Here is a 16,564-nt window from a genome sequence, read left to right as displayed (position 1 = left end):
CCATTTTGCATTTTATCATTCCCTTTTGATTAAAACGACATGTACATAGCAGAATTCTAGCTGCTGATTCTGATGAGGTATTAAATATATATGTATACAAACTCTCATCCAGCGAGTTTGCGGTAACTTTAGACAAAAAATCAACATATTTCAATGGCCAATATATTTAGGCAATGCATTTGGGATTGAAATATATGTCTTTTGTAATTCAATTGGCAAATTACCAATTTCATTATTTTATAAAACTTATTCAAATTAGAAATGCTCTGCATATCTAAATGATTTACCTCATTCATATTTTCCATTCTTTCAGTGTACTTAGACACCATCAGTTCATTTTTGTGAGGGTATACTGAATCTTTCTGCTTGGCTTTTACTGAACTTCAGTGAAATAATCAAAACTAAGAAAAAAATGTATTCCTGAAATGTTTAGAAAGAAACATACACATAAAATACATTGTTATGACCTATGTGATATAACTATACACAACAAATATGAAAAACTCCCTTTCACACCTTGTAAAATGCTTGACAATTCACTGTCTGCTAGCACCAGTTTTTGTCTTACGATTTAGGAACCTATACAAATATTTAATACGCTTTTCTAACTCTCTCCATTTTGAAGGTCTAGTACGGTTTAACACCTCATAGCACATCTTCCTCTTCCTCAGAAGAACCTGCAAAGATCAATTACACATATTATATGATTTTATTTTAATGCATACCCCTTGTGGGGATTTCATTCAAAGAGTGAAATAAAAATTTAGTTATATGTAAATTTGGGATAACCTGTGAAATTTTTTACCTTAACTAGGCTTCTCCATATGGCAAAGGTATTGAAAGATAAATAAATTACTTCAATCAATGAATAATTTCTCACCAATGGCTTTGAGGAATATTCTCATTGCTATATTTATAATTTTCTCTGCATGTGGACAACCTTGATGTCCTGAAAGGGTTTGTGTGATCTGATGATAAATAGAACTGTATTGGCAGGAGCAATGATGATTGCTCCAAGTAGCGTTATGTCAGATAAGTCGAAGGTCAGTAGCCAGACAAGAGGTAATCTGTGTCTGCTACTCAGTGAGGTGGCTGCAAATGCACCTGATCCCGGTGGGGTCCCATTTGAAGGATGCTATTATGTTAAAAATGCTATTGAGGAAGGCAAAGGGATACCACCTAAATAAAATATACCACAAAACAATGATGGAAAGAGATTTGAGCATGAGTTCTGGCAACTATGGGATTCAGTCAATGGCGCTGAGTTTCTCGTGCCCAGCAGCAGGAGAGGCAAGGGTTTCAAGGACATCATCTAACAAAATCCTTGCAAAGGAAAATCGACAGCATCAGCAAGGAAGAGGACCAAACCAGTTAGAATAAACTTTCGAGTGACAGGGTGATGATGAGACAGGGAAATTAGAAAACATAAAATAGGAGATTTAGGGAGAAAATATAGATAATTTAGGGCAGTGTGAGGTGAGATGAAAGGATTCCAGGGATTACTGGATCAAAAGAGTAATACATAGCAGAGACAAAGAGAGTCAGCGAGGGATGTTAATAAATCAAGCATTAAACAGAAGGTATGAAGAAGCATAGCAAAAATAGAGCAAGCCAGTGACACAATATAACAAGTAGAAGTCAAAGTTAAATGAACTGGGTCACTGTTCATGAATACATTCTACCAAGCAATAATTGGGAGAAAGAATGTGATAGGGCATACGATTGGCTAAAGAACATAACAGCAGGTGTTCCTGGAATGATACATTTGATAGTGATGTAGGATTGGAACTTAATGGTGTCTGAAGGAAGAGATCATAGTCACATATAGGACTAGAATTTAGGAAAAAGGAATGACTGTAAGGAGAAAGCAATACAATTCTATTATAGAGTGGGCTTAATCATAATGAACACTTGGGTATAAACACTACAGTTGATGTATGTATAGAGGGTTTGTGGATGATGTAGTTTTAATTCCCAAGATAAACCAAGGGTTTGCAAGAATTGAAAAGCACATTGGAAAGTCAGTGCAACAGGCATGGGATGAGAATTAATGTAAACAAAGCAAAAGTTTTACGGTTTTCCAGAAAGAGGAAAGCTAAATAAAAACATTAAAATTTATTGGACACTAATCTAGTCAAACAACATCAATAGCTCTCATAGAGCTAATATGAGGGAATATTCTTGGTTCAACTTCAGCATTTGACTATAATAGAGACGAAACTTCTGCAGCAAAAGTCTTCCTAGAAGCAAAATATGGAAACCAATAACAGAGTGGATCAAGGTTATATAATTTTTGGCAAAACAGAATCTGCCCTTTCATGGGCATCAAAGAGAAGGAATATCTAGTATATTGGAGCGGGAGATGAAAATCACCGAACATGCAAGAAACTGTTAATTTAAATTGTGTTTGTCAAAAATAATAATTTAGGCAATATATGACGTCATTTTAAAAGTATACTTGAGAGGGAAAGAAAAGCCCGAATGTGTCAACTACTTGTCCAAAACAAGGCAAAACAAAATAATGTCTTCTTGGGGAAACTGTTAAGAAAAACTTTTCTCAAATCAAAAGGGCAAAATATTTTTTCATAATGCTAGATTTAACTGAAAATTAAGGGGATTCCCTCTTTTCTGAAAAGAGATTTCATCTCGAGATATGAACACATGAAACATGGCTGAGTTATAGCTAATTCGAAATGCATCACCAAACCTCTGCACACCAGTGTTACACTTCTTACAAGCCAGGAAACCTTTTCCTAAAATGTTATTATTATATGCTCTTCCATTATTTATAATGGAATATTTAACACATAGAACACTAAATATTTAATGTCATATCTAATCGAACAGTAAAATTAAGGATATCTAAATGGACTTTGAATCTGGGAAAAAGGATTAAGTACAAGAGTACAAGAGAGAGACTGAAAACTCTTGTACTTAATCTTTTTCCCAGATCCCATCTCTTGTACTTCGCCAATGATGGCGAAGTGGAGAGAAAAATGGAGAGGGATGAGAACTGCATTTCAAATGCATTAGACCGGAAAAATGCAGCATCAACGAACATCTAATACGACAAACGATGATTGCACACTGAAAATAATTTCCAAATGGACAGAAATACAATGAAAACCCTCAGAGGACATGGAGACTAATTTATACTTGAAATTAATGAGAACAAGAGAAGTGGCAACCTACTTTGAGGTCTAAATCTGAACAACTGCATGCATTGAATACTGCAGTGCAACGACTATGCCGAGGAAACAAGAAACTTTAGACTTGCAATGCGACTCTTTTTTTGAGAATGGGTCAGTTGCGTTTCGCGAAGAAATTTAGGTTTAAGTGCACTATTGAGCGGTGAATGGAAAGGTGTTTGTTCCCAGCATGTGTAGATTTACTTGAATATGAACGGTCATTCGCGATAATTCATTTTGGGCAACAACATCAGGATCATTCTTTGAAATGCATATGCAAAGGTCCCCATTTAAACTGAATATGCAACAATATTTAATTACCTGATATTCATTCCCACGTACACCTCTTATCCATGAAGGCAGGTTATACAAGATCCTCGTAGGATGGAGATCAGGATTTCCTAGGATGTCAATATAATCATTTTGCCCAAATAGAGCCCTTTTGCTACTCCACACATTCCTAGGGCGGTAATCAGGCATGGGGAGCTTTCTACCCGACGTTATTCGTGGAAGAGTCCCTCCTTGTAGGATCTTTTCTTTATAACCATAGCGGCGTAATAGTGGTCCGGCAGCAACCTGAGAATTAAAATTAAATATTTGTCTCCTATATGCTTTAAGATGTCGAGAAAGGTAATGCACAATCGGCTATTTACCTTATCAGCATGATAGCGATATCGCAACGCAGTCTTTCGAAATAAATTACCGGTGGAGGTTAAAAATGGGGAAACATATGACCGCAGTACATTAGCAGTTACAGCCAAAGTATTCATTTTTACGAAGAACTTTGCAATAGCATAAGCGGCCTTAATTATGGTACTGGAATCACATTAAAGAGCACATTATTTTAAATTATGGTAAACGCATTTTTAATGTTTGCTCTATTGAACAATCAAAACTATTCCCATCAAATAATTAAAATTCTTCAAAGAATATGAACTTGCATGGCAAGTACAACAAATTACTAGAAATGTTAAAAAAATATTGAAGTGCAGCATGCGCACGGATCCAATTCTTTCCTTAAAAAGCTATATTTATTATTTTAAAAATCATCAATAAAACAAGAATTTGCGACTCAAGAATTGCGATACCGAAATAAAGGTCTTACAAGAATAAAATATGCAAAAAACACTATGGCAATATTTTAGTTCTTCAGTTTTTCTTTTATGAGAATTATCAGACAACTCAGGTACGCTACCTGCGCTTGCAACATCGAATGTTGTCGGTGAAGGGATTTTCAAACTGAGGAATTTTTTTGTACACATTGAGGAATTAAGCTGTTTAAGAGAGAGTTATGGCATCTGGATTGGAGAGTTATGTGAATCGTATCCTTTAATTATATTTCAGGGTATTAGTCCTTATTTCTATAAATTCGTCTGAACTTATTGAATTCCAATTTTGAACTAAGACCCTGAGTATTACCTGCATATTTCAACCATCTCAGTATGAACGTATTTTATGTAAATTTGTGCCAAGATTTGATTGAACACTGATTGAATAAAAAGATTGTTTCAAAGACATATTCCGCGTGTGACCATCAGAGCAAGTGTAATAAATAATTGTGTGAAAGTGGGTATGGTACGCATGCATGCACTTGGTTGTAATTTTATCTTAGTACTATAGAAGAATGAGGAATTATAACGCTTGAATAAGTCTCTGAAAACACTTTTGTTGTTTCTTAGTATATTTTATAAGCATTCTCTTATTTTAGCCATTCAATGTCCTTCTTTCTTAACATACGTATCAGACACGGTTTCAATAATTACAGCGGATGGAAGAAATTTTGTGGTAAGTACTCATAGTTGTATGATAAATATTTTGGAACGGACACATTGATAGCTGACTAATGAATTCTACATTTATTTTATGAAGAATGTATGATTCTTTGGGAAGTTTAGAAGTTACTAATCGTAGTTTGAAAATTTTAAGTCGAAAGTGAATGAAATTGCATTTCTAAAGCGTAGCATAATCTGAGTTGATTTATTACACTTTAGGGTACTTTGAAAGGATTCGACCAGACAATCAATTTAATCCTAGATGAAAGCCATGAAAGAGTTTACAGAACCAGTGAAGGAGTTGAGCAAGTCGTTCTGGGTCTTCATATTATCCGTGGCGACAACGTGTAAGTGTTAGTTGTAATATTCTCGTATCCATTTCATCATACTTGGCAAATAATGTATCAAATACTCGTGTGTTTATAAATGTATACTCATACATACACACGTTTGAAATTTTAGTAAATTAATCATGAAGTCTCCGCACCCTTTGGAAAAAGGGCCAGTTATTAAATTTCCTTTTTTTTTCAGACCATGTTTCGAATGAAATGGTCCAAAGAGTATCACCAGTCAATCCTTGAAACAACTTGCCCCTCGCTTATTTCAGTCACTCTTCTCATATGGGTGCATGTACTAATTATTGTGGCAAATAATTCTCCCTCAACTTGTGGTGATACATTGAACCCCATTTTTGTTAGTTAAATTTTGCATTGTTCAAGACAGTTGAATATGAGTGCTGTCTTTTTTCAGCAGTGCACCTCGACTGTTTTTCGAACTAAAACATTTGTGTATGAGGGATACCTTAATATGGTTTTAATCAATCAACAAAAATGAATATGAAGTTTGTCAATTGCGTGAAGTAATGAACTTTTTAAATTGATGTTTTATTACCCTTTTGAAATGATGAAGAAATAGGTAATGGTTCACTGAAATGCATCATTCACTTTTTTGTATTTTCTTTGCAGAGCAATTGTTGGCGAGATGGATGATGAATTGGATTCCAGACTTGATTTGCCTAATATAAGAGCTGAGCCATTAAATTCAGTTGTCCATTAATGCCTATAAAAGTAGGCAGAAAGTAATATTTAACAGCTGTGGATATATAAGTACATGTATCCAAAAGTGAACTTAAGTACTTGGTTGCAAAAAGAAACTACCAGTGATGAAGTGATTTTTTTTTATCCTGGCCTAGATTGTATGCCCGTCGGAAAGTGAGAATGTACACCTGAATAACCTAAATGTACAAATTTTAACAAGCCTTGGATCTCTAATTTTGTGAGCGAAACACCAAACTTGGATATGAAGTGGCTAAGTTTTTTAAAATCCTTGTGGTATGCCTTTCACAGTATTTTAAGTTGCGGCATGCATTAATGCAGTGCTTTGATAAGTACAAAATATACCACATTAAAACCTTTGTGATTATTCTATTTAAGGAAAATTTGTTAATTTTAACTGTAGTTCCAAATGGGTGTGGAGGGTTTCAAGGATGACACAACAAGACTTTTATAGTATGGCCCTGTGCTCTGTATTTCCTTGTTATGTAATACTTGTCTATTCAGTGTAAGCAATAATTGCATGTTGCAGTTGCATAATATTTTTAGAAGTAAATCTCTGGGCACACAGAGCTTTTGGCATCCTTGCTGTAAACAATAGGAATATCAATGGAAATTTAAACTAGGAAATGTTTTGATACTTGTATGACATCAGCGTTCAATAAAGGATCTGTTAGGCAATTTAATGGTGAATTAATAGTCTGATGAGTATAAAATGAGTTGTCACTTTATTGCTTGTTATAAAAAAACTTGATATGAAAGAGATTTAAAAATATATGTCATGTGAGCATTACCTAATATAGAGGGTGAAGATATTAAAGAATGGCCCAGGGCAAAACATTATTGTGTGGACTATTTACAGGTACAAAAAATCACATCACATTGTACATCTCAACAAAAATAAAACATTCATGTCATCATACAATTAAAATCAATCACATTCATGACATTCTTCAGTGGAAATCAGTAGGGATCACTTTCTTCTTGGACGAAGAACACGTTTGATAACATCTGCGGGGGTGCGTGGATAAAGTGGCATATTGTCCTGTAAATTAAAAGTGGCAAATAAATGGTAAGTTTGAGAAAGAGCATTCCATTAATTCCAATTATCTAGAAAGTCATGAAAAAAATTCTGTACCATCAAATCTGAAAGCGTTGAGCAATCCGAGGGATTCATTAGTCTTCGTGATGATTTAAATGGAGTCCTTTCTACTGATAGTGGCCTAGCATACACAGCATTCTGAGGTTCTTTATTGGCATCATGGCCTATAAAAAATAAGTTCATCATTTTGAGGATTTATTTATCTTACTTGGATTATAGTAATATTCATCATAATGATACATGCCATCTTTCCATGCAGACTTGTGAGATTGTGAAATAAAATCTTTGATTTGGAATTGAAACAAAGACTTTGGCTTACCAGGCCATAGCACATACCCACTACATAACCAAGAAGTCACAATTCATCCACCGTCATATTGTGAATTTAAAAGAAATAGATTGGTCATCACATGAACACAATGACAGTGAGGTTCAAAGGGATCAATAGCCATTTAGATAAATTAAATATTGCTTAACTCATCTAAAACCATTCTATTCTTTGGACGATAATTTATTTAGGTAGCTAAAAAATGGACCTCCTAGGTTCAACATAAAGAGTGGTAGCAAATCCAGGTCAGTTTTAACTATGCAATTCTTTTTCTCCAATTGCAGCAAGTCCTTGAGTATTTGACTTGCTCCAATGAAATCTCAGGTTCAAATTTCAATACAGAAAATGAATTTCTTGTTTTCATGCTAGAAAATTTTCTTAAGTGTTCAAAATGAAATTAGCACTTCAAGGACTAAATTGCTGTAATTACTACTACTGGTTATTATTTCACTGTCAATATATTGTTCAAATAACTTTTGGAGGAGAAAACATATTTATGTCAATAAACCTACCAAGTATTTTGTTATGCATCCACAAGGCAAGTCAATGATACAAAAATATTTCAATCTGATTGCCTTTGCCTCCCACTGTTCTGTCTAACGTTCTTCCCGATTGGTGCTGGAATGTTGATAATCTTCCAAATTCTATCACCAATCAAAATGCTCTGCATCCACTTTTCTTGTCTCCTTAAGATTACTGCCATTGACCCTCTCTTCCCCATTCCTAGGCATTTCTTCACTCGTCTTCCTTTCCATCCATTTTATTTGCTCAATTCATTTCCATACCCACATCTAATTAGCAGCCAATATGCACCTAAGCCTGGATTACACACATTTTTTGCATTGACTACCTAACAAGATCTCTCTGGCTTGCTACTGCCTGCTGAGCTTGGTTTACTGGTTCACACAGAGTTGGGCGAGACATCTCATGATTGAAAAATTATGGCATGCCTAAATGGCACTTCATAGAGGATTTTGGCTGTCAGCTGACTCACAGAAAAAAATGTGAACTTTCAAAACCTAGAGGTTGACTGTTGATAAATATTATTTACAAATACAAATGGTGGGGGTGACAAGATTGAAGCTGAGGTCCAGTTGTATGAAGAAATTTAGATGCTGTCATGATGGCATGCTTATGAAGCAAAGAGAGAGGAATGAATAGTGGATGAAAGAAGGCTATTGAGCAGAAACTTCATAGAAATTCTAAGTATACTATTACATGGAGAACTGAGATACACAATTTCTTCACTTCTACTCCATATAAGTCTTCCAGCTGATTTCTTGACTCAATTATTTGAAATCACCCTGAACCTTTTTCACTAATACATGTTGAGTTAGCCTAGAAGATCCAAAATCCTATAAAAACTACACAAAAATACCCAGGAGGAACTTCTATATCTGATCACCACTGAAATGTTGAGGTCTGAAACTTTGCAGACCACCCTCTTATTTCTCCTGCTGTAAACTTCCTCTTGTACTCATTTACAAATTTTTTCAGTACCTTCTTCCTTTCTTTTCACCCCACTTCTATATTCCAAACCAGTTAATAAGAATATAAAATGATACTAGGTAAAAAAATATTCAAGATGCACCACAGCGAGGTTTCAGTGTGAAATAACACACTGTTTTGAAAAATTTGATTCGTAACACACACCCATTGAAAAATGTACTAACCTGTTGAACGGGTCACATTTCAGATCTTGAGGGACAAAATTGTTTTTACAATGAAACAATTTCAGAAAGTAAAAATCATTTGCCTTGACAAGGAAAAAATAATTTTTTATGGTATTCAGTTTTTTAAAACTGATAATAGAAATCTGAAAAGGCACATTTATTTAAGCAATGCAAGAAGCTAATCCTAATACAATAATAGCTAACATACATGTATTTAAATACAATTGATAGGTTTCATTTATCCAATACTTGTAACTTAGTATCCCATTTCTTAAAAATCAAGAAGTGACAAATTATTGAGTGATATTATTTTGCACTTGACCCAATCAATGAGGTAGGATTAAAGTAAATAAATGACTAAAAATTAATTCAATTTCTGGTACATACATCTATGTATCATTCAAGCATACATCTATCAAAGGGGACCATTGTTTCTGTCCTTGGAAATCAATAGATATCTCTTTCGATTCTTACCTGTAAATGTTTTATTTGCATGGGCCTTCCTTCCTCTTGGCTCATCCTTTTCAACCATGAAATCACTGTCATCAGAATCATCAAAGATGTACCTGTTGGTATGTGATTTAGATCTTCTCCTCATAGATCTTGCCCTGGGATCAAAATTTTCATTTGATATGTCGCTTCTGTCACGAAAACTGTAGTAGGCCTGATCTTCTGGAGGTATCCTTGCTGAGCACTCTTTACACAGTACTTGATTCAGAGTCTTTTTCAATTTGAGTAATTCTTCATTCAATGACTCACATTTTTTCTCATATTTATTTGGGGTTCCTATTTGAAGCAATTCCCTAAGCTTCTTTTCCTCCCTTTTATGAAGATCAACTTCATCCCTTGCTTTATTCAGGAGTGCCTCATAACTGCTGAGAGTCCTAGCTTGGTTTTCTTGAAATGACAGCAATTCTTGTTCCTGGAGAAAAAATGCATAGCGGTAAAAACAAAATAAAAATGAAGTTTTCCATTTCAGTGGAAGAATCTGGTAAAATAATTGTTGAAAGCATAGATAACACTAACAGAGGTGGATTAATGGGCAAATATAAGAAAAATTCAGTGCCGAAAATAATTTTCCACAGCATATATGCTGTTTCAAAAAGCACCTTCAAAGGCACCAGGTAAGAAAGGGATATCAATAAGTCAACACATTCAAATTCGAAAAACAGCATCAATAGTAAGGACAATCAAAGCTGCAATACTGGCGGCTTACTTAATAATTTTAAGGCAAACTGAACTTACCTTGCAATCCACAGCATCTCTCAGAGCTTGAGTTTCATTCAGCAATCGTTCATTATCTGTTCTCTTCATCTCCAGTTCTTCCTTCAGTAAGTTAAGCATCTTAATCGACTCCTTCTTAGTCTCTGAATCATCCGCCAGACATTTTTTACTCTCACGCTTCTCAATACACACTTCCCTGAGCATCTTACTGGACTCAGTCAACTCCTTCTCAACCAGGATGATTCTTTCTGTCATGCCAGAGTTCTCAGCTTCCAGTGTCATGACTTTGTTTTCCAACTCATTTTTCTGATTTAGGAGTGATTTAAATGATTTCTCCAAGTGAGATATTTCGCTGTCCTTGCCGCGTATAATCTCATCGTAATATGCCACATTGCATTTTACCTTCTTCTCCATTTCAACCAAAGAATTTTCTAATTCTTCCTTCTTTTTGCGTTCCTCACTAGATAAGTCACACTGGATGGCAACAGTGCTAGTGGGCTCCTTTGACTGAATCAATGGGGAGACAAATATTTTAACAATGACAAACAAATATGCAAACTTCAATTTTCATTCTCATTGTAATATTTGAAATAATAAGTCATAATATTCACCTGTAGTTCTTTTTCAAGTTCCAGTATTAATCCTTCTTTTATTTCCAAATTTCTGTTGACTTCTTGAAGAAGGTTATCAGAAACTTCATTTTCCTCCTTCAGTTGAGTTATTTCTAGTTCCTGCAATATTAAGATACTATTACCCACTTGATAAGAAGTACATAGCAGTATTCTGTTGGTATCTCTTTTCTAATGGGTTTAAACAAAAGATGGAAAGAACGAATAAATAGTTGAATAGTCTAATATCAATAGGGCGACATTCAAGGAATACATTATACCTTTGCCTAGAATAGAAATTAAATTAAAATGGCAGTTATTTTACAATTTAGGTTATCGCCGTCAGCAAATGAGGAATCGCAACCTTGTACACTATACCTATATGTGGTTGACACCGCCTTTATATGTTTTCTATTAGCAAAAATTTGTAAAAACACAAGTTTTGTATCTTTCTAGTGACTGAAATGATTTAAGTACACTGGCATAAAATATGACTGGACTGTCTGATTATTATAGCTGCCTCTGTTCAAATTATCTTCGACAACTCAGTTTACAAATGGTACTCCAGTGCGTAGAGTACTGGGCTACTAACTAGGGTTTTATAGAGGCTGAAGTTAGATTTCTGATGATCTCTCTAGACACCCGAGCTGTGTGATTTTTTGGGTTCCACATTCTTTTCCTGGGAAACCCTACCATCACCTATCAAGTATTGGGAGAACTCTACCATCACCTATCAAACCAACCTCTAGATTGATGGGCTTTCTATTAGGTGGGTTCCACACACGCATATGAAAATGAGCTCTGGGTGAATTGCCTTGGTTACCTTGTTTACATATACATGCCATTTTCCTTTAGAATAGGCATAGTTCAGCAGGAATTTTTTGTTTGCATTGATTAAATACAATCCAGATTAGATACTTCTGAATGAGTCATACTCTGAATCCATACTATTTATGATAGAGTGGATTGTCTGTAAAACAATAGAGTTTAACACAAACTGGCAGAATCTGGAATATAAAACTAAACTGGATAGCACTATTCACCAGTTATGACTTTAGAATTTTCCTCTGTCAATACCTTACTTCTCATGAAATATTTTACTATGGATTTTGGACAGAACTAAAAATTCATGAATATTAAGTTGTTAGCGTTCCACTATAGTTTTATTTCTAATATTTGAAGTCACTTTTTAAAATTCCATTTCAGCCTGTTTGGCTCAAACTTTATAGCCTTATTATCTATGCAGCAGTTACAAAGTATTATGGGAAAGATCAACTGCAGCGGTACTCTTAATGGTAGGCAAAGGATGGAACTAACAATTAAACACGTATAAGATAACAAAATACACTAGCTAAGGTGTACTAGATAGCATTGACCCTCGCCCATTGCAAGCAGTCAAACACAAGGCTTACGAGAGATTTCTCCCTATGCCAGTGGCCCGGAAATCACACACAATATAATAAATACAAGTAAATGCACACACTCTCTAGCTAGGATATGCTAAATAATAATGACCCTTGCTTGTATCAAGCACTCACACACACAGGGCTTACAAAAGATTTCCCCCTATTCCCAAAAATGTAATCAAGGATAACATACCAGTAGTAGGCATAAGAATACTTATGTGAGTATTCTCCAGACAATTGTGTGAGAAGGAAGAAAGGAAATGAAGTCAAAATAGAAAGATGAGCTTATGAAGGACAAGAACAACAGAACATGATGTATGCATATGATTTGACTGTGGCATTGAGGGCTACAGGATTAAAAATGGTTAATAGTGAAGCAAAAAAATGCAACTGAGGAATTACTCACCATTTGTGCATATAATTGATTTTTATCATTCAACTCCTTTTCCAAATTAGTGACTGTTTCTGTGAGGGTGGCACATTCAATGTATCCATCCTGCAATGTTTCCTCCAGCTCCTGAAATACATAAAAAACAATTACACTCATTAATGGATAACGTGAAAGAGGACAACTAAAGTTGACTTAAATTAAATTATATTGATCAAAAAAAAGTTCCTGAACAATTCATTGCTTGGAAAAAAGTCACCAAATTGCAAAATGTTAAATTGAAATTATGAATTGAAGATTCAAGACCGTGAATATTTAAATGGGTATATTAACACAACATGTTAGCCACTCTCACTTTACTCCAGTCACTTAACCTTTTGAGTGCCATGCAGAATTAATTTTGTGTTAAAATTGCTAGGCTGTTTTAATGAGAGATTCAAAATTTCTGAAAAATATCTGTTAAACCATTATTATTAATAATAGTTTGCTGAAAATTAGAAAACTAATAAATATATAATAAGGAACAAAACGTGAAAAGGGAAGAACAGACTCTCCATCAGCCTTCTGTCACTTTACATAGGCCTCTCCTCACAATCAATTCAGGCAAGAGCAAAATGCTTTCCGCAACAGGTGTGGTTACACACACAGCGTGTGTAACCACCCCCGTCGTTGTGAGCAAACGTGTCCCACACATGTGTACTTACATGTCAAGCCAACAATGCAACAAGATTAAATTTTTCACAATAAATTATGCGAAGAATGAATGTGTGATGACTCTTTACTGAACAATCCCAATAGATTCCATTCATCAAAATTTGAGAATCTGAAATGACGTGGAATGATCTTAACCCTCTTAGTGCAGCGGGCCGATATATCGGCTTTCGTATCCCTGGCGAAAAGTGCGGCGGGCCGATATATCGGCTTTTGCGTAGGCTATTGTTTAAATCGTTGTAAATTATGGTTTTTTTCTTTAATTATTTATGGTTTTTGTGCTTTCGATAGGTTGAATTCCATAGAATTACATAACTATTTTTTTATTTTTTATTACCAATTTTAAATGCTTTTCAAAAAGTATAATTCTTACTATAATTTTTCGTTCAGTTTGTACATGTCGGGAAGCTCTGCCTAATTGTTTGCTCGTTTTTTTCCTGAGTGGTCTTTAACAATGAAAAGCCACTGAAAGGCTACTTATCTGTTTTCATCTGTAATCTCTTGAATGTGTTATGGTGTTGATATATAGCTGCTTATTCAGACTTTGTTGAGACGATGGAAATGAGAGCACTGCTTTGTAATCATTTTGGTTTCTCTTGCCATCCATTCTATCTAATCCATTGCGCCCTGTGTAATGGATTACATTGTCAGCAGTTCTCTGTGAGTTAGAACTTGGTTTTTTCTGCCTTTAGATTGTAAGCACATTGCCGCAGTCTCAAGGAAAGGGGAAAAGTCCCAATTTGACTCAGTGAGATCAGCCTTTTCAACAAAATCGAACTATGCAGAGGCTGACAAAAAAATTTGCAATTCACTGGTTTTTCTTTATTTATTTATAATATTTTCTACATGTCTTTTTGATTCTTTATTATATTTAAATATCGTAGTTTAATTGAAAAATGTTTTAAAAAAAATATTAGTTTTGTGTCTAAAAATCTAAAAATGATTGCTAAAAAAATATTCTTTAAATTTATGATACTGTAATAATTACATTTATTTTTCAGATGATGTAAATGTATTACATCATTATTAACTACATAATTATATATTAAAATAAAAAAACTGCATATGGATATCTAAACAAACAACTTCATAATTTTTTTTTCCTAAGGTGATACATTTTCTTAAATTACCCTTCGCACTTCTCACTAGTACCCCTGAAATCCCCGCCGCACTAAGAGGGTTAATGGAGTGATCCTTAATTTACTGCATTTTGCCAAACCTATAAAATTTTTGGGCTATTAATTAAATCATTATAGGCATTAAAATATAACGCACAAGTCTTACCTATTACGACTGCATGATCACAAAGCCTTTATCACCCCCATACCATCAAAATAATGACTCAAATATGCCATAAAAACCATGCCAAAACATTTTCCTATTGAAATATTAATTATATATATCTGCGATAGGATTGCATGATTTTTACTCCCTTCGCATAACTGAGGCTGGGAAAATTAAAGATATTCGATTGGTTAATGTTTGATCAGCTTTGGCAATGTCTAGTACTATTCTTCTTACCTGCACCTTCTTTTGCAAAACGCCCAATTCAAATTTCAGGGAGGAATTTTCACCTTTCATTCGTGAATTCTCTTCTTCCTTCTGAAATTGAAGACAAGCAATGAGACTGGAAATTAAATAACACTAAAGTATACATGAGAGTGTATGTTTGTGGGTGTATATATACATATATATATGTATACATGTATGTATATGTGTGTGTGTATGTATACATATGTATGTGTATGTATGTGTGTGTATGCATACACACACATACATACACATACACTAATAAGGTAAATGCTGGTGAGTGGAAACACAATATGTACAAATGGGAAAAAAATATTTACACACAGAAAACACACAAAAAGAACACACTCATGTGGGTTCACTAATTTTCAACAGACTCTGAGAAAAGATTTACTTCTCTTCATCTTATGAAGACAATATGGTCCCCAAAACTATACATATATTAACAGCATAAATGCAAAATTATAGTTGGAATGAATTCGTAAAGTTTCAGAAATCTTAGTATACATATTTAATGATATATTTGATAATATATTAAAATGTTCATTAGTATATTGCTTCAGTAACTTTATTTTCAACTTTTTGTCATGACTCGATGAATTTTGGTCATCTGGCACTTAACATTGAATACTTGTAAACATGAATTTGTATCTTAAGGTAAATTTAATTAATAGATTAACTGTATTCTAGTAAGACTTAACTGACAGCACTTACCTGCACAATCATACTGTCATGGTTATCCTGTATCTCTTTATGACTAACAATTAATTTCTCCATTGCGGCTTTCAAATTATTGTTTTCAAGAGTCAGCTTTTGTATTGTGCTTTCTAACTGATTGGTATTATCTTCCTGGAAACATATAAATCATAGTTTTTTAAACAAAGAGTCAATTTAAATAATTGCAATCTATGGCACGATTGGAAATAAATTGCTTTTCCTTAGCGACAAAACTATTAATTCAGCTAATTCAAGCTGAATTATTACATTATCTTTATTATTAAAATTTTATTTTAATATAAAAAAAATACTTCCTGAAAATGGAATGCTATTAGAAGACGTAAATTACTGATTTCCTTATAATTTTATCTCGAACACATAAATACATATGTCGTTCAGTTACAAAAGTAAAGTACATCACATTCAATACAGGAGAGAGAATGTAAAACTCATATTTGACATTTGAACCTCTCTTTAAATACAAATCCTAATTAAGCAGAGCTGCACACTGATCTGAAATGATCCATATCATATTGTGCCTCATATGTTAGACATTTTTTAAAAGAGGGACTAGACAGTACATAATACATTTGTGTCAAGTGAATTGGGAGTTCAAATAGTGAACTATTACTATAATATTTTGACTTTGGATTGACATTATTTATGGCTGCCCTCTACTGATGTTTATACCTATGTAGAGGGACTACGGTCTATATATATATGGTAAGCCTATTTTTGATATCAAATGCATAGTTATAATAAATAAATCCTATTACAACTGGCATTAATTGAATCACACAAAAAGATAATTTTATCATTTAAAAGAAACATTTCATGAATATTCAATTAGTTCTCAACCCAAAAT

At 34.0% G+C, this 16,564-nt stretch overlaps 4 protein-coding genes across 4 annotated transcripts; 1 reads left to right on the top strand and 3 right to left on the bottom strand.

Annotated features, from left to right (window-relative positions):
* Positions 1-426: 426 nt before the first annotated feature.
* Positions 427-4,311, bottom strand: mRpL51 (mitochondrial ribosomal protein L51). The gene is made up of 4 exons (XM_071594123.1): positions 4,294-4,311; positions 3,842-4,004; positions 3,510-3,764; positions 427-677 (listed from the first exon to the last, which is right to left on the bottom strand). Exons 2-4 carry the CDS (start codon positions 3,956-3,958, stop codon positions 537-539), a joined length of 513 nt encoding a protein of 170 aa, XP_071450224.1. The 5' UTR covers positions 3,959-4,004; positions 4,294-4,311; the 3' UTR covers positions 427-536.
* A 34-nt stretch (positions 4,312-4,345) lies between these two features.
* On the top strand, positions 4,346-6,743 carry LOC139695392 (U6 snRNA-associated Sm-like protein LSm8). Its single transcript, XM_071594121.1, has 4 exons — positions 4,346-4,510; positions 4,933-4,973; positions 5,180-5,307; positions 5,926-6,743. Exons 1-4 carry the CDS (start codon positions 4,480-4,482, stop codon positions 6,014-6,016), a joined length of 291 nt encoding a protein of 96 aa, XP_071450222.1. The 5' UTR covers positions 4,346-4,479; the 3' UTR covers positions 6,017-6,743.
* Positions 6,741-10,657, bottom strand: LOC139695389 (coiled-coil domain-containing protein 62-like). Its single transcript, XM_071594120.1, has 4 exons — positions 10,361-10,657; positions 9,590-10,037; positions 7,151-7,278; positions 6,741-7,057 (listed from the first exon to the last, which is right to left on the bottom strand). Exons 1-4 carry the CDS (start codon positions 10,619-10,621, stop codon positions 6,986-6,988), a joined length of 909 nt encoding a protein of 302 aa, XP_071450221.1. The 5' UTR covers positions 10,622-10,657; the 3' UTR covers positions 6,741-6,985.
* A 242-nt stretch (positions 10,658-10,899) lies between these two features.
* LOC139695461 (protein CIP2A homolog) lies at positions 10,900-15,759 on the bottom strand. The gene is made up of 4 exons (XM_071594246.1): positions 15,697-15,759; positions 14,974-15,054; positions 12,760-12,870; positions 10,900-11,070 (listed from the first exon to the last, which is right to left on the bottom strand). Exons 1-4 carry the CDS (start codon positions 15,757-15,759, stop codon positions 10,900-10,902), a joined length of 426 nt encoding a protein of 141 aa, XP_071450347.1.
* Between the last annotated feature and the right edge of the window lie 805 nt (positions 15,760-16,564).

The sequence above is a fragment of the Hetaerina americana genome, unplaced genomic scaffold, assembly GCF_022747635.1.
Source record: "Hetaerina americana unplaced genomic scaffold, ioHetAmer1.1.p SCAF_6, whole genome shotgun sequence".
NCBI lineage: Eukaryota > Metazoa > Arthropoda > Insecta > Odonata > Calopterygidae > Hetaerina > Hetaerina americana.
The sequence above is the reverse complement of the archived record's forward strand: the minus strand, read 5'-3'. Positions and strand labels throughout refer to the sequence as shown.

Coding starts and splice junctions, on each gene's coding strand:
- mRpL51 (XM_071594123.1), bottom strand. CDS start 3,958: ATGAATACTTTGGCTGTAACTGCTAATGTACTGCGGTCATATGTTTCC. Junction 3,765..3,841: donor ATCGCTATCATGCTGATAAG/GTAAATAGCCGA, acceptor TTTAATTCTCAG/GTTGCTGCCGGACCACTATT. Junction 678..3,509: donor TACGTGGGAATGAATATCAG/GTAATTAAATAT, acceptor TGATCTTTGCAG/GTTCTTCTGAGGAAGAGGAA.
- LOC139695392 (XM_071594121.1), top strand. CDS start 4,480: ATGGCATCTGGATTGGAGAGTTATGTGAATC. Junction 4,511..4,932: donor ATTGGAGAGTTATGTGAATC/GTATCCTTTAAT, acceptor CATACGTATCAG/ACACGGTTTCAATAATTACA. Junction 5,308..5,925: donor ATTATCCGTGGCGACAACGT/GTAAGTGTTAGT, acceptor TTTTCTTTGCAG/AGCAATTGTTGGCGAGATGG.
- LOC139695389 (XM_071594120.1), bottom strand. CDS start 10,621: ATGACACTGGAAGCTGAGAACTCTGGCATGACAGAAAGAATCATCCTG. Junction 10,038..10,360: donor GAGATGCTGTGGATTGCAAG/GTAAGTTCAGTT, acceptor TTTTTTCTCCAG/GAACAAGAATTGCTGTCATT. Junction 7,058..7,150: donor CAACGCTTTCAGATTTGATG/GTACAGAATTTT, acceptor TTTAATTTACAG/GACAATATGCCACTTTATCC.
- LOC139695461 (XM_071594246.1), bottom strand. CDS start 15,759: ATGGAGAAATTAATTGTTAGTCATAAAGAGATACAGGATAACCATGAC. Junction 15,055..15,696: donor ATGACAGTATGATTGTGCAG/GTAAGTGCTGTC, acceptor CTTCAATTTCAG/AAGGAAGAAGAGAATTCACG. Junction 12,871..14,973: donor TTTTGCAAAAGAAGGTGCAG/GTAAGAAGAATA, acceptor TATGTATTTCAG/GAGCTGGAGGAAACATTGCA.